Source organism: Saccharomyces paradoxus (assembly GCF_002079055.1).
Source record: "Saccharomyces paradoxus strain CBS432 chromosome XII sequence".
Classification (NCBI taxonomy): Eukaryota; Fungi; Ascomycota; class Saccharomycetes; order Saccharomycetales; family Saccharomycetaceae; genus Saccharomyces; species Saccharomyces paradoxus.
This window is the reverse complement of record NC_047498.1, coordinates 509618-527911: the sequence shown is the minus strand read 5'-3', so window position 1 is coordinate 527911 and position 18294 is coordinate 509618. Positions and strand designations below refer to the sequence as shown.

The following is an 18294-nucleotide window of genomic DNA, read 5'->3' as shown; positions in this document are numbered from 1 at the left end:
GATTGTTCCTTTTTCTTCTGCAGGATGCGTGTTCGTTACTTAATATTGCAATTCGCCGTTAAAGTAAAGCCCGCTGTTAGCTTTTCCGAAGAAGCGCCAACAAGGCATACAAATTAGTAGAAATTGAAAAATGTGCAAAAGAAGCACCCATGAGGCGGTCGAGTTCCTGATATTGAGTTTGGATTTTCTATTTTCTCCTTACCTCTCTACATCAATCTAAACTTGCTAATATATATATATATATATATATATATATATGTCGTATATATTGTATATGTACCTACGACAAAAGGTATATATACGATAGAATCAAAGGTCAATTAAGCTTACACCTTGGTCAGGAGTATATCCCTGTTGCTGCTGCTGTTGTTGTTGTTGCTGTTGTTGTTGCAACTGGGAGGAACTCTGCTCATAATTTTGAGTGTATTGTGGTTGTTGTTGATAATTCTGAGTATATTGTGGTTGTTGTTGTTGTTGTTGTTGGAAGTTTTGGGTGTATTGAGGTTGTTGTTGTTGGTAGCTCTGGATATATTGCGGTTGCTGCTGTGACTGTTGTGGCTGAGAGTAGTCTATGTTAGTAGAATTTTGTTGAGGAGAATTGGTAGGAGAAATTTGAGGTTGGTTACCAAACCCGTAGCCTGTTTGTGTGGGCACAATATTCGTGCTTGGTAAACCAGTGTATTGGTTGCTTAAAAAAGGGTTGTTCTTGGGTTCGTTAGTAACCTGTTTATACCCTGTACCCTGAGAATTTATGAACGTGCCTGTCTTTGTGTGCTGGGCAGGAATACGTGCTTCTCCGGTGTTACCAAAAGTGTCTATCCCTGTGCCAGTTCCCAATAACGTATTCAAGTCGCTGTATTTATCCGATATAGACTGATTCCCTGTTCTTGTTTGCTTCAGTGGTTGTTGCTGCTGGAACTGAGCTTGTTGCTGCAGCAATTGAGCTTGTTGCTGTTGTAATTGGGCCTCTTCTTGTTGCCTCTCCTGTTGCAATCGAGCTTCTTCTTGCTGTTGTCTTTGTAGTTGTTGTAGCTTCAATTGTTCTTGTTGCTGTCTAGCTTCTTCCTGCTGTCTTTGCAATTGAGCATGTTGTTGTTCCTGTTTTTGTCTTTCAAGATTATCCATGGAAAATGGATTATTGGAACCTGTAGGCAAAGGTTGTTGAAAATTAGCGGGCTGTTGTTGTTGTTGTTGTTGTTGTTGCATGTTGGCGGCAGTTTGTTGCTGTTGTAAGGCATTAGCAGCAGCTGCTGCTTGTTGCTGCTGCTGGAAGTACTGTTGTTCAGCAAGCTGCTGTTGTTCTTGCTGCTGGTCCAACCATCTTTGTTGCGCCATTGCTTGTTCCTGGTCCTGTTGGTATTGATACTGCAAGTATTCATCTTGAGATATTGGATTACCGAAAATATCGTAGTATGCTGATGGCTGTTGCTGTTGTTGCTGTAAAGGAGCTTGAATTTGAGACAGAGACTGTTGTTGATTCTGTAATCTCTGTAGTTCTTGTAATTGCTTTAACTCCTCTTCTTCTTTACTTAGTTGTAAGGCAGCTTGAAAGTCAGGATCCTCGTCGTCGTACTGAGCCAACTCTCTTCTGCGTTGCTCATCTTCTTGAGCAGTAATTCTGCTCTCCTCCAGGGCTTTTTCCAAATCGTCCTGGTAAGAAGGAGAAGAATCATGTGGGTTGCTCCTTGTTCTTTGTCTTCTTGGCCTTGGCCTAGTAGCCCTGTTGGCTCTTCTGTTTCTTGTATTCATAGACCTCTCCTCGCGTAACCTTTCCTCATCATTCAACAAAGAGACTAGTTCTTTGGCCTTTACCCTAATAATTTGTCCTTCATCGAATCCGGACTCATTTTCGTGTCTGAATTCCCTCAATGTCTTGATTACATAAAAATTCTCTCTGCACCATAGCACACAGTTCTCACTACCAAAGCGAACAAGATAATCCAAAACTGTCAGTGATTTGGCCACGTGTCTCCAGTACTTGCCCTTATCATTCAGTCTCTTGTCTAGCATATCCATAATCTCGAAGAAGTCAACTGAATCGTAAGATCTCTGTGCCAAATCATCAAGAGTATCTATCGACGGAGTCCTCGAGTCGTTCGCCGTAGCATCTCTCACAAGCACTTGTGTGGACGAGTAGCCCTTCATCATGTTCTTTGCAGAACGAACAAACTGCTTAGACATTGCTTACAAAACAAATAAGCTTGATAGGGGTGTGTCAAATAAACAAAAGAAGATAAGGATTTGTAAAAGTCAAACTAGAGTAAAAGCGTATTCGCAGCTATAAATAAAACAAAATATAACAATTAAATAAACAAATGCTTCTGCAATAACGGTCTAAGACGTAGCAAGAGATTGGGAGTGTACCAATCCTTGAGAGGGTCCATAACTAAACACTTCTTTCTTTAATTTCCACTATTTTTTTTTCACCCTTCACTGCAGGGTAATTACTTGCAGGCTATGTACGATCAACCGTCGTAGATATAGTGCGGTTTGAACAAATAATACAATGACCAGTGTGATATACCGCCAAACTACGCTATGTTCATCTGTAGGAAGCTGGGTGATGATACTGCCCCCCTGAGTATTGTTGACCTTGGACGCACTCGTTTATTTAACAGGTGCAGGTGCAAGCTTAATAGAGCAGAGTCGTGTCACGGGTGAAAGTGAGGGTGCATGTGCTCGCCGATTGAAAATCGAAACCCGTTGCCATGTGCCTATGTTATTGTACCCCATAGAGACAGTCCACGTTCGTCCGTCTATCTATCTTTAGATAAACGGATTATTGGCGATACCGCCTGGCCATTTGCACCTGCTCGGAGCCGGCGTTATCGGACGGTGGAATTTGAGCCATGTAACACACGCTTTCAAACATGGGCTAATGACCACCACAAGTAGACAGATTTACACCTGAGTTGGGTGTGATGGAGCAATGGCCAAGTGCCCCTCTCTCTCTCTCTCTCTTATGTTAGTATATAAGAACAACGTCCTCGTATTCTCTTGCTTAGTCTAACGAAAACCCATGAAAGTAGTATACAGTACAACATAGCATATATACACACATAAAACAACCGCAAGAATGGAGGACAGCAGCAATACAATCATACCCTCACCCACCGACGTGGGAGCGCTGGCCAATAGAATCAACTTTCACACTAGAGATGCCCACAACAAGATCAACACCTTCATGGGCATAAAGATGGCCATCGCCATGAGACACGGCTTTATATACAGACAGGGAATTCTGGCGTACTACTATGTGTTCGATGCCATCGAGCAAGAGATAGATCGCCTATTGAATGACCCCGTTACAGAGAAAGAGATTCAAACTTCGGCCATCCTGAAGCAATTTTGGCTCGAAGATTTTAGAAGATCTACGCAGATCTACAAGGACCTGAAACTGCTATACTCGAACATGTTCAAAAGTACAGAGTCATTGAATGAGTTCCTGGCTACGTTCCAGAAACCACCGCTACTGCAGCAATTTGTCAATGAAATCCATGAAAACATACGTAAGGAGCCATGTACCGTTCTTTCTTACTGTCACGTTCTGTACTTGGCCCTTTTCGCCGGCGGCAAGCTAATACGATCGAATTTGTACAGAAGACTAGGGCTCTTCCCCAACTTTGAGAAGCTATCACAGAAGGAGCTGGTCAAGAAGGGCACAAACTTCTTTACCTTCAGTGATCTGGGCCCCACTGAAGAAACACGCTTGAAATGGGAGTACAAGAAGAACTATGAGTTAGCCACCAGAACGGAGCTGACCGAAGCACAAAAGTTGCAGATCATTAGCGTCGCAGAAGGCATTTTCGACTGGAACTTCAACATTGTTGCTGAAATTGGAGAGTTGAACCGTCGCGAGTTAATGGGCAAGTTCAGTTTTAAATGTGTCACGTACATTTACGAAGAATGGATGTTCAATAAGGATTCCGTTAATAGAAAAGTACTCAATACGGTCATGTTGCTAGTGCTCTCTATTATCGCAATCTGGGTCCTTTACTTCTTGGTAAAGAAAAGTTTTCTTAGCATAGTATAACGTATAAAAAAGTCTAAATACACACATGATATATATACATGAAATAATAACAAAATATGAAGAATGGGGAAGACAAGAACCGAAGAAAAAATATATGAGAAGTGTCACAGCTCTGTTACCTACCCTGGGACAGCTTTCTTCTTTCTGCCTTCTCCCTCTTTCTTCTTTTCCGCAATTTGTGTTTCTTCATCTTCTTTTTTCTCTTTCTCATCACAGAATCGAGTTGCATCACTATACTTGTCCCATTTAATGGCTCGCTGACTGTGTCAGTGATCCTTGTCGCCGTCGCCGTCATCATCACTGCATTCAGCATGCCTTCTTGTATGGGAGGCATGCCCGTGTTCGTTGCTGTTTGCAAGGTTCTGTTAAAGCAGGACCCACAAATTGGTTTCCTCATCACTGTCCTGGTTATTCCCAACCACCCAGGTCGCAATGCCCTTCCTAGCATGTTTATCTCGTTCTGGTGTCCTGTGTGCTCATCTTGGCTGGAACTCAAGTACCTCTCCCTCTTGATATTATATTTGGCATTTCACTTAAGTGTACAATATGGGGAAAGGCTCTTTTTATCATGCACTACGAAAAAACGGCTCGAAGAAAATAATCCAAAGGAGTCTGACAAGAGACAATAGCATTACTTCGTCAACTACTAAGGGCGGGCCTCTGGTTGTAGTTTTTATATCTTATAAGCGCAGAACACTGTAGATATTGAGAAGGTGGACTTAAAGTAGTTTGGTAAATTTGTACTTCCAGAACTATGACCGCGCTATATGCCCCTTCGGGTGCTACTCAGCTGTATTCCCATCTGCTAAGGAGGTCGTCACACAACAGACTAGTGGTCTCTCACCAAACACGTCGTCACCTCATGGGTTTTGTTAGAAACGCCCTTGGCTTGGATCCTCCCCCTTCTCCAGACGATCCCACTCCGGAGAACCGATTCCATCCATGGGACCAATCACCCTCAGTGGACTTGCGTGAAAGGGCCGCCAAAATTAGAACGCTAGCACACTGCCCTGTTACGGGTAAAGATATTAACTACACTTGTCCTCTCTCTGGAATTCCAACCCACCACTCTCGAGAGGCTTGGGAGATGGATAAAGCGTATCACAATTCTAAAAAGTATGAAATTCTGAAAAAAGTTAATATTTACGAACACGACTTAAGAAGCGGTAGACCCTTCCCTGAGTTTGATTTCCCTCAAGATCAGGGCTATGACAAGGCCGTTAACTTAACAAACTGGGATTTGTTCTTTTACACAAGGTCCTTCTATTCCATGGACACAGAGTTCCAATTGGCTGCAGTCACAAAGATGCTGAGCTATCCCATTACTATTGGGTCCGTGCTGCACAAATTCTCCCCATATTCGTTGAACCCAAAGGGGCCTATCACTTTAGAAGGTTTGAAATCTCTCGCCGCTCTCAGGTATACTTTATATCCGCTGGAAAATAGATCTCTGCCAACTACTACTAAGAACCGTGCGATGAGAATCTTCATTCTAGGTGCACGTGCTGAAGCTCAATTGCCGGGCCACGTTTGGAAGCAACTGCAGTTTCTTTTCCCAGAACAGAGTTTTGAAATACATTTTATTGGACCCGAGTGTCTATATAAGAGGGATAAACAGGAGTATGTCAAGTCTACTACGCCGGTAGTACAAAGAGTAGACGAGACTCTAAAATTCATTTATCGTACAGACTTTTTCGAAGTGTTCCATGAGGCTCAAGACTTCTTCCCATATGATCCATACATGGATGTCTTTTTCACTTTCCATCCAGGCTACGCATCTCCAGAATCTCACGGTTCATGGATGGGTGAAACGATGAAGGCACTACTAGAGACCAAGTGCGCTATCTTCACAACAGGTTTCAACAAAAAAGATCTAATGGATGATATAAATCTTGTCAAATCCAAGTACGGTAAGGAAATGGATATCTTGATGGACCCCGTCAAGAACGTATTTGGAAGTACCAAGTGGGAACTAAATGACTTGAATCCTCAAGAGGTTTATCAATTCAACATGTATATTGCCGGGTTCAGAGGAAAAAGGTACCATACGATCAAGAGACAATGATTATCGGGAGGTCATGCCCTACTTTCATCTTATAAATATATGCGTTTTCTACCGTTATTATAATTTTCTTCTTCTTATGTATGATATTTCAATATCTGTAAATACAAAAAAACTAACCCCATCCACTCTCCCCTTCCCAATATTTAAGTTAATAGTCAACTAGCTAATCCGTCCACCTATATCACTGACCGCCGTCACTATATCCTTCCCTTTTCGGGCTATATCAGGCGGAAGAAAAAATAACAATAACAATAGTAACAAGCAATAATACGGGGAATGTTTTTTGGGTCTAGAATAAGGACTTTCCCTCAACCTGGAAAGAAATAACAAAGCCTACATCGTAATTACCCATGTTTTGTCGGAATGTTGCCGGAAAGGGCTGTAAATTATTTCGTCTATATCATTCGAATCCTATCGAACACGTCAAACCAATCCATGTTAAACCTTTAACTTATGGGAAGGAATCACCCCAGTATAGAGTATTGTCACTAGCTCTACAAAAGTTCGTTCCCAAGCACGGTTTCTCTGAAAGATCCATAGTTGAGTCTCTAAATGAGCTCGGCTATCCTTCTTCCATGATCTCGTCAATAGGTGCTCCCAACTCGCCCTCTTTTTTCCATTCTTCCACCGCCGTCATGGAACTCATAAAATTCCAGTTGGTAGATAAAAGATGCCGTTTAACTGAAGGACTCAACCCCGACGTAAGTCCACAATACAAACTACCTTCGTTGGAACATTTGTTGTTGAAAAGATTGGATATGGATAAGCCAATTGGCGGGCATTTATCAGAACTAATGTCACAATTGGCTATTCCAAGCGCCTTTCTCTTTGAAACTGCGATTCCTGAACTACACAGATTGTCAGATGATATGATTTATTTTTCTAACGAGAAAGACCACCATGATTCTGCATGGTATGCTAAGAGATTGGCTGTTTCGAGCACCTACATTGGTTCAAAATTATTCATGGCTCAAGATAACTCCCACAATTACAAAGAAACGTTTGCTTTTGCAAAGGATAAATTGCATAGAGTTATGCGTTTAGGTGAGTACTATAACAATACGGAAGAGTTTGCTTGGTACACGTTAATGTCCGCTGTTAATTTAATCAAATCTCAGCTGGTTAGGGGTTAAGCAGTTACACATGTCAATATATTTTAATCAACACTAACTTGAAGTTTACGGCAGTGAAATGCGTAGGTATTTTGCTTGTAGGTTACATAGCTGTATATAAAAAAAAAATATTATTATGGGCAGAGATTTATCGGTACAGTAGCTTTCTTGTCTTTTCAAGAAAATGAGAGTTCGTTTCACCTGCCTGGGCCAGTGGCAGCAGCCGCATTGTTCAGTTTAATTAACTCGCTTCTCACCTTTTCCAGTTCTCCCTGCTTGTCCTTTATGTTCTTTTCGCATCTTGTAATTTCTGTTTCTATGAATTCTAATCTCTTGTCCACGTTACCACGTGCTTCACTTTGTTCAACCGGTAAAAGGACATTGCCAGTCAACTTGTACACAGGTGTGCCCTCTTCCAATTGGTCAAACTCTTCATTTACAATTTTATTTTCTTGTAGCTGTGTCTCTAATTTTTGTCTGGCTAGAATAAACTCTTCTAACTCATTTTGCAAGTGTTGATATTTGGCGCCTAATTCAGACATTTTTGCTTTTGCTATGTCTTGATTCAAATTCAGTTTTTTCGATTCTGAAATCGGTTTATTTTATAGATGACTTTTTGACTTAGTGAATTTTCATTTCCTTTATTTTTTTTCCCTTCGCATCAAAATTTCAGACTTCATTGAAATCAAGTTAAGAAGTGGCGTGGCAGTAGCCGAAATATAAAGAAACAGCAACCAAGATATAATCGCATTACAGTAAAATTTTTGTTTAGAACGATGCTTGTATGTTACGAATAATTTTTTTCCTCACCGCATTTTACCAGAATGAATTGACTAACTTATATCACTTGATCCTTTTTGAAGTTCAAACAATGGAATGATTTACCGGAACCAAAACATCTGCTAGACTTCCCAGAGATTTCAAATAACCTGCAATCCTTAGAAGTTTGCCCAGTTCCAAAAGTCGAGTTTCCTCAGGATTTGGATGTTTCTCAATACTCAACAGTCGTCATTACTACGAAGATAATGAACCCGTTATTTCCCAAAAAGTTGCTTCAATTGACCTCTATTGGTGAAATTAAGACTACATTGACGGTAAAAAACTCACCTCCTCTTCAACCTTCAGGTGAACACTCATGGAATTACGATGAAAATTTTCCAAACGAGGTAGATCCTGACCAAAAAAGTGCCATTTCCGATGAAACAACGTATGGCTTCTCTTTCCCGATTTATTCATTTGGAAAGACGTTATTATTCTCCATGGAGGAGAATTTCATAAGCATATCGCCAATTTTTGGTAATATGATAAGTAGATCTATCATATCACAATTAGTCAAGTCGTCCCCTGATATAATAGTTATTGGTACATCTGATAAAATCAACGGCATGAAGATAACGACGAAAGACGAATGTACACTACAGCCACCAGAATTTATTACAGGATTCATAGGAAGTGTATTAACACAATTGATTGTCGGTGCCAATAAGGGAATGAAATTTAAATGTCTTGTTGTGCCTAGTGAGGGGCCTAACGGGTTTGAAAAACTTTCGTTGTCTGACATGGGCTCTTTAGTTGATTTATGTGGTCAATGGCTTGGTTTTGACCATTCAAAATATGCTGATGAATGCTATCGCCTATGGAGGTGTGATAGTGCGGCAATTGGTGCCCAATCAGGCCTATATATATGAATGGCAGTTACCGGACATCAGTAATGGTAAATGAAAGAGACATAAGGGGGTACTTAAGCTCAAAATAACATATGACTTTTTTATTTAATAATATTTCTAAATATACAATATACAGCTTCCAAATCCTAGAGAAGAATATTAGAAGGGAATAAAAGATAATATATATATATGAAAAACTTTAGAGGGAAAAGCACACAAAAAGATGGGGATATACTTTATGTCGGTTTAATATTCCTTTTAATCCTTGCTTTTCTTCTTTTTATCCTTCTTTTCCTTCTTATCCTTCTTTTCCTTCTTTTCCTTCTTGTCCTTCTTCTCTTTCTTTTCCTTCTTCGATTTTTTCTCTTTCTTTTCCTTCTTTTCTTCATCATCATCTTCTAATTTTCTCTTCTTTGAGGATTCCTTTTCCTTGACTTCCTCCTCATCTGCAGCTGGTTTATCTTTGTTATAAAGTTCCATAGCTTCTTGAATGGCTAATTCGTTCTTCAAAGTTGGTTTACCAGTATTGTAAAATTCTAACCTTTGTTCAACTTGTTTCTTTAGTACGGAACCAAAAACATTAGATGGTTCCTCAGAATAATTGTCAATTCTAGAGGCCATAGAACATTTGTTGGCTAAGTATCTGGAGATACGACCCTTATTCTTGGCAGAAGCCTTAGAAATAAAACCACTGTGGTAAATCAAACCGTATTTTGGAGTGTTACCTTTAGTTTTTAAAGCTCTGAACAAAGCCTTTTCAGCACCAAGAATTTGAACCGTTGAAGCTGCTTGTTTAGATAAATTGGTTAGAGAACCTGCGTGAGAAATTAATCTAGCACCAATAACTTCACCAATCAATTCTGATAAGTTTGGAGCAACAGTGTGCATCTTTTCACATAAGTAATCGTATAGTTGTCTTCTGTAGTCAGCTAAAGAAGCGACTCTTTGAGCGAAAACACAAACATTTTCCATATCGGTTTCAGATATATCCTGTCCCATGGAAATACGAGCATTGTCAATCACTCTTTGTGCAATACCCGAATCCTCATTCAAAAGAGCAGCCAAATCATGTAAGGAATCATCGTTTAATGAGGCTTTGTCCTTGATGAAAAGAACTAACTTGGCAAAAGTGTAGTTGTCTGGCACTAATTTAGCCAGTTCAGGGAAATGCCAGCCATACCATTCCTTAACTCTCATAGCAAAAGTATTGATATCTTTATCCAATTGATCTAATAAAGCAATAGCTTGAATGATGTGATTGTCGTTTTTTTGAACAGAAAACTTCACTTTGGCTCTGGAATAAGCATGACCCAAACCTAATTGAGCTCTTTCTAAGTCACCAGATTGTAAACCTTTGAATAATTTTTCACCATGTAATCTGACACCACGAATCAAATCTTGGGCAAGTTCATTTGAGATACAATCGACGTATGGGAATTCTTCCTTGATAGAAGGACCTAAGTTCTTATCGGAGATAGCCAAAGTAACGTTCTTCTTTTTGGAGGAAGCCTTTGGTAAGTTCAAATCCAAGATAGCTTTCAAACTTTCAGAGACTAAACCTTCTGATATATCATTGGCATTTTCAAGGGCTTCAGCAGCACCTTTGAATGGAGCGAAAGAGGCAAGTTCGACCAACTTGGTAAAAGCACCAAAATCATTGATCTGTTCTTGAACTTCTTTTAATCTTGAACCAATGTCATCTTGTTGCAACTTAACCTTGAAAACTGCGTAACCAGTAGGTTCTTCAAACAGTAGATATTCAATAGGAGCCATCTTTCACTAAATACTGCACTGCACACTTCTTCTCCCTAGTAATATATCTTCCAAAGCACTTATAATAACTATTTAAAAAACTGTAGACACTATGCGATTGCACAAAATTTTTCATTTCCCATCTCATCACTCAAAAAAATTTCACTTTGAAAAAAAAAAAATAAAAAAGAAAGAAAATTTTCACATCGCTCTCTACGAGCATTTAACATGCCGGGTGATATGAAAAAGGTATACAATCTACCATTATTTACTACACAGCGTTGTCATATGCTAAGGTTTATCATAACAGGTCACATTAAATGTATTATATCGCTTTCTTCTGAGGCTTACCTTACATTAGTATACAGGATTATCTTCTATAGATATTTTTTTCTTTATTTGCGCTTACGATGTACTCTGTTTTAATGTTTTTTCCTATCCATATTATGCCATGTTATCATGCTCATCTTCACCTTCTCTTTCTTCCTCGTCTTCACCTTGATCGTCAATGGTTAGAACAGTATCTGGGTTATCGTTACTGGTGTATTTTCTTGCGATTCTTGAACTTTTTCCTAGTTGCTTGGCTTCCTGTTTGGCTCTTGCTTGCACATCCTCTAATTCACTTTTGAAGCTTTTACGTATGGATCTATTGGTGAAAACATCCCATAGTTTCAAAACCTTATTGACACCACCAATAACCATGGTACCCGCTACTTCGATATCTGGGGCAAATGATGATGTCAAGACATTACCGACGTCAAAATCACGAGACAGAACCATGCTTGGACCCCTAGCATTTTTAGCTTCATCCAAGGGGAATTTCCATAATTTAACAGTCTTTTCACCCATAGCTCCAGTACTCATCATACCGGGAATGAATTTATTCGAACACAATGTGGAGATACCGGCATCATGTGCCTTCAATGTCCAAACTGGTTTATGGTTTTCATTGTTTCTAATATCGAAAGAATATACGTTACCAGAATCAGTACCACATAATATTATATTTTCACTGGCAAATGTAACGGTTTCTATTTCTTCACCTGACATGACAGACCAATGTTTACTCATTTGACTTTCGTCGGAAATTCTAACATCAGTTAAAGCCACTCGAGAATCATAACCACCGGTCAAAAGAACGGAACCATTCAACATGTGCCACTCGGATGATGAAACATTTTTGTTCGAATGAATGGAAGCCAAAGAGCGGGCTGCGTTACCTGAGTTCAAATCCCATAGTTTTACAGTATGATCTGCGGAGGTGGATGCTAAAACGGAACGGAAATGTTTGTTGTGTGCCATGGACAAAACAGCATCGGTGTGATGAGTGGTGATGTGTTCAGTTTTAGACTTCTTCTTTTTCTTTTTGCTTTTCAAAGATGCCATTGAATTGTCAAGGGGTTCACCCAGAATCATATCTGGGAAGGCCTTGTCGACACAGTCTAAGTTCCAAATTTCAATTTGTGGGTCAAACGTACCAATTGCAGCATAATTGGCAGCTTCTTCGGAATTGGATCCAACCTTGTAGTCAAGCCACTCCACGCATAATGGGAAAGCTGGCAACATTAAGTCATGGTGAACGTATAGTGCAGGATCACGAACTAACCCACGAGCAACATCTGGGTCAGCCTGATCACCTTCTTCAACGGGAATATCGCTGCTGTGGAACCCGGCACCATCGTCGTAAACATAGATATCCAGATACGAAACATCATCTTCTGTTCTTGCGGCAAGAACCAAATTATCGGATGGATAAACTTGTAATTCCTGTTTCTCCTCTTGGCTATCCTCTTGATTAGGCAATGAAATATATGGATCTTCACCTTCTTCACCTTCATGAAATTTAACATCGCTATCATTACTTAGGCCAGGAAACATGGATACATCTTTACCATCTTCATCATCAGCAATTTCTTCTTCGTCATATTCTTCGAGGTTATACTCTTTCAAATCATCGTCTATGTCTAGCTGATCCTTCAACTTATCAGAACCACCTGTCCCGGCGTCACCTTCGACACCCGATTTTCCTTCGGCTTCCTCCAAAGTAGCTTTAGCATCATCCAAATTCAATTGTGCTAATTGGTTGATTCTTTCCACCTCCTCATCATCTAAAACATATTTTTCAGGAAATTCCGATGAAAACCCTCTTGGGACCCAATTTGTAGCAGAAATCATTGGTTATTTGTTCTATTTCTCTTTTAAATTGCCAAATAAAAAAAAATATAATAGGCTCGGTTGAGAGTACACTTGCTATCGCCTATTTTATAAATTAAACCTCTTTACTTTCACAAGCTCATCTCAGCTCATCGAGACAAATTTTTCACTTCTTTTTTTTTCCCAGGACAAAAAGAAAAAAAGGAAGACATTACCCGACCAGGCATAATATACACAAAACAATACGTATGATTAGCTTAAGGCGATCTCAATGGAATAGTTTCATTAGATGGACAAGCCAATTGAATTGTATTAATCGTTTACTTTTATTCTTGCAGATTTATTTTCATGATAACTACTGGTCACAGTTCTTATTATGAGAGGAATCCGATTGACGTTCAGAATGCTCTCAATATTGATTGCAAAGTGGAATGCAAAGCAAGTCTTTAAAAAATACAGGCGAACTATATTTAATAGCGTAATAGCACTTCTTAAAACAGAGGATCATTTTGGCTCTTTCAAAAGGCTACTGCCATAAAAACAATAGGATGAAATTATTTCAGCCGTTGCTCATGATAAAGTAATTTAATATAATTGAAGATGATATGTGTTGCACACTTGTTAGAATACATTGTGCATAATATTTCTGCTCAAATAGAGTTTCGGTGGTAAGCGTATTATAGAATGTCAGAAGAGGACAAAGCCAAAAAATTAGAAAATTTGTTGAAGTTATTACAATTGAATAATGGCGATACTTCAAAATTCACTCAAGAGCAGAAAAAGGCTATGAAAGACCACAAATTCTGGAGAACGCAACCGGTCAAAGATTTTGATGAAAAAGTAGAGGAAGAGGGCCCCATTGATAAACCAAAGACACCAGAAGATATACCTGATAAGCCATTACCTTTATTGTCTAGTTTCGAATGGTGTAGTATTGATGTGGACAACAAAAAGCAGCTTGAAGATGTTTTCGTTCTACTAAACGAAAACTACGTTGAAGATCGCGATGCAGGCTTCAGGTTTAACTATACCAAAGAATTTTTCAATTGGGCGTTAAAAAGTCCAGGCTGGAAGAAGGATTGGCATATTGGTGTTCGCGTTAAAGAAACGCAGAAACTAGTTGCCTTCATCTCAGCCATCCCAGTAACACTTGGTGTTAGAGGTAAAGAAATACCTAGTGTAGAAATCAATTTCTTGTGCGTTCACAAACAGCTAAGATCGAAGAGGTTGACTCCTGTTTTGATTAAAGAAATTACTAGACGAGTCAACAAATGTGACATCTGGCATGCATTGTACACGGCGGGAGTTGTTTTGCCAGCACCTGTGAGTACATGTCGTTATACACATCGTCCGTTAAACTGGAAGAAGCTTTATGAGGTAGATTTTACTGGTTTACCAGATGGACATACAGAGGAGGATATGATTGCCGAGAATGCGTTACCGGGCAAAACTAAGACAGCAGGCTTGAGAAAGTTAAAGGAGGAAGATATTGACCAAGTCTTTGAGTTGTTCAAAAGATATCAATCCAGATTCGAACTAGTTCAAATTTTTTCTAAGGAAGAATTCAGACACAATTTTATTGGTGAGGAATCATTACCATTGGATAAACAAGTAGTCTTCTCGTATGTAGTTGAACAACCGGATGGGAAAATTACAGACTTCTTCTCATTTTACTCACTGCCATTCACAATTCTAAATAACAAAAAATATAAGGACCTAGGCATCGGGTACTTGTATTATTATGCCACCGATGCTGATTTCCAATTCAAAGACAGGTTCGATCCAAAAGCCACCAAGGCATTGGGAAAAAGATTGCGCGAATTGATTTACGACGCATGTATTTTGGCCAAGAATGCTAATATGGATGTTTTTAACGCGTTGACTTCGCAAGATAATACATTGTTCCTGGATGATTTGAAGTTCGGGCCTGGTGACGGGTTCTTGAACTTCTATCTATTTAATTACAGAGCAAACCCGATTACAGGTGGCTTGAATCCCGATAATAGTAATGACGTCGAAAGGCGCAGTAATATCGGTGTCGTTATGTTGTAGCGGCACTAAAGACGAGGCGTATATAGTTTTGTGTACATACATAGCCGACAGAATTTGTTTATATGTAGTTTTCCGCACGTTCAATTGACGAAAGGAAAAAAATAATATATGCAATGGCTGGCTTATTAAGTATCAGCCTCCAAAGTAAATCCAAAAATAGACGAAGAGAATCATCATTATTACCGGATCGGATACTAAGTTGGCTTGGAAACTCAGAATTATTTTTAGCGAGTGATGTAGTTGAAAGAACGCCCACCTTCTTAGAGGGCGGTAGTAAGCATATATAAGTATGTAAAAAAAGATATACTCTTATGGATTAGGTACTTATTATCTAGTGAAAACATAAACGAACCCAACATATATAAGATGAAAGCCTGTTCCATATTAGTTACCTCCTTAATTTCTCTAGCCGCTGCTCAAAAGGACACTGGCTCCTTAGATGGCCAGAACTCTAAAGATGGCTCCCAAGAAAAGAGCTCGAACTCTCAAGAGGTCTCATCCGCCACAACAAAAGAAGTTCAACAAAGTACAATGGCAGTCGTTTCTACCGAGAAGAGCTTGGTACAAACAAGCAACGTCGTCAGCAATACCTATGCTGTGGCTCCAAGTACTACCGTAGTGACCACGGATGCCCAAGGTAAAACTACCACACAGTACCTATGGTGGGTGGCCGAAAGTAACTCCGCTGTGACTACAACTTCAACTGCGTCTGTGCAGCCCACAGACGAGACTTCAAGCGGAATCATCAACTCCGCATCCTCGACAACATCAACGGACGGACCAATCACTATAATAACCACCACGAATTCGCTGGGTGAACCATACACATCCACTGTTTGGTGGCTACCGTCCTCAGTAACAACAGCCAGCACAGCTTCATCAAGTAAATCATCATCGGGATCCTCATCGGGATCCTCATCAGAGGCAAAATCGAGCTCCAAGGTAGTAAGCACTATCAAATCAACCTATACAACTACATCGGGTTCTAAAGTTGAGACACTGACCACTACATACAAGTCTACGGTCAATGGTAAGGTAGCGTCCGTAATCTCCAATTCTACCAATGGTGCTTTTGCCGGCACTCATATAGCTTATGGTGCTGGTGCATTCGCCGTTGGTGCTCTCTTATTATAGATCATATAATTAATTCTGTATACCACATCACGTACTTCTGCATCCCAATAAAACTCTTCCTTTTTGCATACTGTACCTAACCAATAACGTGACTATTGTTATCATCGTGCTCAGTGTATTTTTTCTTTCGGGTGAAAAACTCCGCAGTATTTCACGCTCTCCCTGGATAATTAAACTAGAAAAAATATATGACAGATGGATGAGTAATCATACTTGATAAGTATTGTTTGGTTTTTGGTACGGCGGTAAGAAATCCTAAAAAGTTGCAATGGTCCTCTTACACAGAAGCACACATATATTTCCTACAGATTTTGCCTCTGTTTCACGCGCCTTTTTCAATAGATACCCCAACCCATATTCCCCTCATGTACTTTCGATAGACACGATATCAAGGAAGGTTGACCAAGAGGGAAATTTGCGCACAACAAGGCTGTTGAAGAAGTCAGGAAAGTTGCCTACTTGGGTCAAACCCTTTCTGAGAGGAATAACAGAGACATGGATAATCGAAGTTTCCGTAGTGAACCCCGGTAACTCCACGATGAAAACCTACACAAGGAATTTAGATCACACTGGAATTATGAAGGTAGAAGAGTATACGACCTATCAGTTTGACAACGCTACAAGCAGTACGATAGCAGAGAGCCGGGTGAAATTTTCGAGCGGCTTCAATATGGGCATCAAATCTAAGGTAGAGGATTGGTCGCGCACCAAATTTGATGAAAACGTCAAGAAAAGCAGAATGGGCATGGCTTTTGTTATCCAAAAACTCGAAGAGGCGAGAAATCCTCAGTTTTGATGCTTTCATTGAAGGATATTTAAAAGATATTACTTGGGCGAGCGAAATTGAAAACTACTGCAGTTCGCATTTAGTCATGTCTAGAAATTGTAAATAAACGTTGATTCAACAAAACTTAATATACGCACACATAATTATTTATTTATAACAGTCACTCTGCTAAACTATACGGATAATGTCACTAATCTTGGTATTATGGTCGTCCCTTTGTCACATCAGACGAACACACCTGTTTTTGAACATTTTCCGAATTTTTTTTTCATATACTAGCGCAAGGTCAGAAGCACTACATCAAAGAATTGAAAACTAGCTATTCTCATTATGAACTTTAGTTTGGAAAATTGTTCTATTTTCTTTTGAGTTCCTTGTAACTATTATATCCTAATCACGGACTCAAAAAAAAAAAACCTTTAAGAACTCAATAACAATGTCTTGGGACGATGAAGCTATCAACGGTTCTATGGGTAATGATGACGTCGTTTTGATGGACTCATGGGATGCTGAAATCGGTGATGACGAACCTGTCATGCAATCGTGGGATGCAGAAGAGGAAGAAAAGAAGCCTACTCCAAAACCAAAGAAAGAACAACCAAAAAAGGCTAAGAAAGGTAAAGAATCCTCCACTGACAGAGTCCTATTGGATATTGACACATTAGACGAAAAGACTCGTAAAGAATTGATCAAGAAGGCTGAAATGGAGTCTGATTTAAACAACGCCGCAGATTTGTTTGCGGGTTTAGGCGTTGCCGAAGAACATCCAAGAGCCCGTGCTTTACAAAAAGAACAAGAGGAACAAGCTCTAAAAAGACCCGCCTTTACCAAGGATACGCCTATCGAAACACACCCACTGTTTAACGCTGAATCGAAGAGGGAATACCAAGATTTAAGAAAGGCCCTCTCTGCTGCTATCACACCAATGAACAAGAAATCTCCGCTGAACTACTCTTCGTCATTAGCCATTGATTTGATTAGAGATGTAGCAAAGCCAATGTCTATCGAATCTATAAGACAAACAGTTGCTACTCTGAACGTTTTGATCAAAGATAAAGAAAGAGAAGAGAGGCAAGCTCGTTTGGCTCGTGTTAGAGGTGGTACTGCTACTGGTGGTGCCGGTAAGAAAAAAGTCAAGGGTAAGACCAATTTGGGTGGTGCATTCAAAAAAGATCAAGATTTCGATCTAGATGGCGCCGACGACTTTGAATTCGGTGATGATGACTTTATGTAATCTGCTCCATGTTTCTTTGCTATGATAAACTTTTCCACCTCATTTTATTCGTGAAAGAAAGCGAAGCTCAGAACGCCGCAGGCCTTGGTATCACCGTATCACAATTGTTCCTAAATCGTGAATGCCTATATACCCATATCTATCTATAGGCGTTCACTCATATATATACATACGTATATGTGTACGTAGGAGATTGCGTTTTCAAGACAGAGAATATAATGTGTTATTACACCGTTACCTGTTTGTTTATTAAGTACTTCCTCTCATTGTAGCTGCTTTTTAGAATATTTACATTACTGTAGAG

General features: G+C 39.7%; 13 protein-coding genes across 13 annotated transcripts; 8 read left to right on the top strand and 5 right to left on the bottom strand.

Annotated features, from left to right (window-relative positions):
• Positions 1-309: 309 nt before the first annotated feature.
• Positions 310-2181, bottom strand: ENT2 (epsin; the record flags this gene model as incomplete). The annotated part of the gene is made up of 1 exon (XM_033912071.1): positions 310-2181. The coding sequence occupies one exon, from the start codon at positions 2179-2181 to the stop codon at positions 310-312; it is 1872 nt and encodes a 623-aa protein (XP_033767962.1).
• Positions 2182-3076: 895 nt separating this feature from the next.
• On the top strand, positions 3077-4033 carry HMX1 (Hmx1p; the record flags this gene model as incomplete). Its single annotated transcript, XM_033912070.1, has 1 exon — positions 3077-4033. The coding sequence occupies one exon, from the start codon at positions 3077-3079 to the stop codon at positions 4031-4033; it is 957 nt and encodes a 318-aa protein (XP_033767961.1).
• A 115-nt stretch (positions 4034-4148) lies between these two features.
• QRI5 (mitochondrial 37S ribosomal protein mS38) lies at positions 4149-4481 on the bottom strand (the record flags this gene model as incomplete). Its single annotated transcript, XM_033912069.1, has 1 exon — positions 4149-4481. One exon carries the CDS (start codon positions 4479-4481, stop codon positions 4149-4151), a length of 333 nt encoding a protein of 110 aa, XP_033767960.1.
• A 306-nt stretch (positions 4482-4787) lies between these two features.
• On the top strand, positions 4788-6098 carry MSS51 (Mss51p; the record flags this gene model as incomplete). The annotated part of the gene is made up of 1 exon (XM_033912068.1): positions 4788-6098. The coding sequence occupies one exon, from the start codon at positions 4788-4790 to the stop codon at positions 6096-6098; it is 1311 nt and encodes a 436-aa protein (XP_033767959.1).
• Positions 6099-6448: 350 nt separating this feature from the next.
• COQ9 (ubiquinone biosynthesis protein COQ9) lies at positions 6449-7231 on the top strand (the record flags this gene model as incomplete). Its single annotated transcript, XM_033912067.1, has 1 exon — positions 6449-7231. The coding sequence occupies one exon, from the start codon at positions 6449-6451 to the stop codon at positions 7229-7231; it is 783 nt and encodes a 260-aa protein (XP_033767958.1).
• A 176-nt stretch (positions 7232-7407) lies between these two features.
• YKE2 (tubulin-binding prefolding complex subunit YKE2) lies at positions 7408-7752 on the bottom strand (the record flags this gene model as incomplete). Its single annotated transcript, XM_033912066.1, has 1 exon — positions 7408-7752. One exon carries the CDS (start codon positions 7750-7752, stop codon positions 7408-7410), a length of 345 nt encoding a protein of 114 aa, XP_033767957.1.
• A 234-nt stretch (positions 7753-7986) lies between these two features.
• Positions 7987-8898, top strand: PBA1 (Pba1p; the record flags this gene model as incomplete). The annotated part of the gene is made up of 2 exons (XM_033912065.1): positions 7987-7992; positions 8074-8898. The coding sequence occupies 2 exons, from the start codon at positions 7987-7989 to the stop codon at positions 8896-8898; spliced, it is 831 nt and encodes a 276-aa protein (XP_033767956.1).
• A 237-nt stretch (positions 8899-9135) lies between these two features.
• On the bottom strand, positions 9136-10650 carry NOP56 (snoRNP complex protein NOP56; the record flags this gene model as incomplete). The annotated part of the gene is made up of 1 exon (XM_033912064.1): positions 9136-10650. The coding sequence occupies one exon, from the start codon at positions 10648-10650 to the stop codon at positions 9136-9138; it is 1515 nt and encodes a 504-aa protein (XP_033767955.1).
• Positions 10651-11073: 423 nt separating this feature from the next.
• Positions 11074-12804, bottom strand: PWP1 (rRNA-processing protein PWP1; the record flags this gene model as incomplete). The annotated part of the gene is made up of 1 exon (XM_033912063.1): positions 11074-12804. One exon carries the CDS (start codon positions 12802-12804, stop codon positions 11074-11076), a length of 1731 nt encoding a protein of 576 aa, XP_033767954.1.
• Positions 12805-13467: 663 nt separating this feature from the next.
• Positions 13468-14835, top strand: NMT1 (glycylpeptide N-tetradecanoyltransferase NMT1; the record flags this gene model as incomplete). Its single annotated transcript, XM_033912062.1, has 1 exon — positions 13468-14835. The coding sequence occupies one exon, from the start codon at positions 13468-13470 to the stop codon at positions 14833-14835; it is 1368 nt and encodes a 455-aa protein (XP_033767953.1).
• A 366-nt stretch (positions 14836-15201) lies between these two features.
• Positions 15202-15969, top strand: NCW2 (Ncw2p; the record flags this gene model as incomplete). The annotated part of the gene is made up of 1 exon (XM_033912061.1): positions 15202-15969. The coding sequence occupies one exon, from the start codon at positions 15202-15204 to the stop codon at positions 15967-15969; it is 768 nt and encodes a 255-aa protein (XP_033767952.1).
• A 268-nt stretch (positions 15970-16237) lies between these two features.
• Positions 16238-16765, top strand: UPS1 (Ups1p; the record flags this gene model as incomplete). Its single annotated transcript, XM_033912060.1, has 1 exon — positions 16238-16765. The coding sequence occupies one exon, from the start codon at positions 16238-16240 to the stop codon at positions 16763-16765; it is 528 nt and encodes a 175-aa protein (XP_033767951.1).
• A 427-nt stretch (positions 16766-17192) lies between these two features.
• Positions 17193-17990, top strand: HCR1 (translation initiation factor eIF3 core subunit j; the record flags this gene model as incomplete). The annotated part of the gene is made up of 1 exon (XM_033912059.1): positions 17193-17990. The coding sequence occupies one exon, from the start codon at positions 17193-17195 to the stop codon at positions 17988-17990; it is 798 nt and encodes a 265-aa protein (XP_033767950.1).
• Positions 17991-18294: the final 304 nt, after the last annotated feature.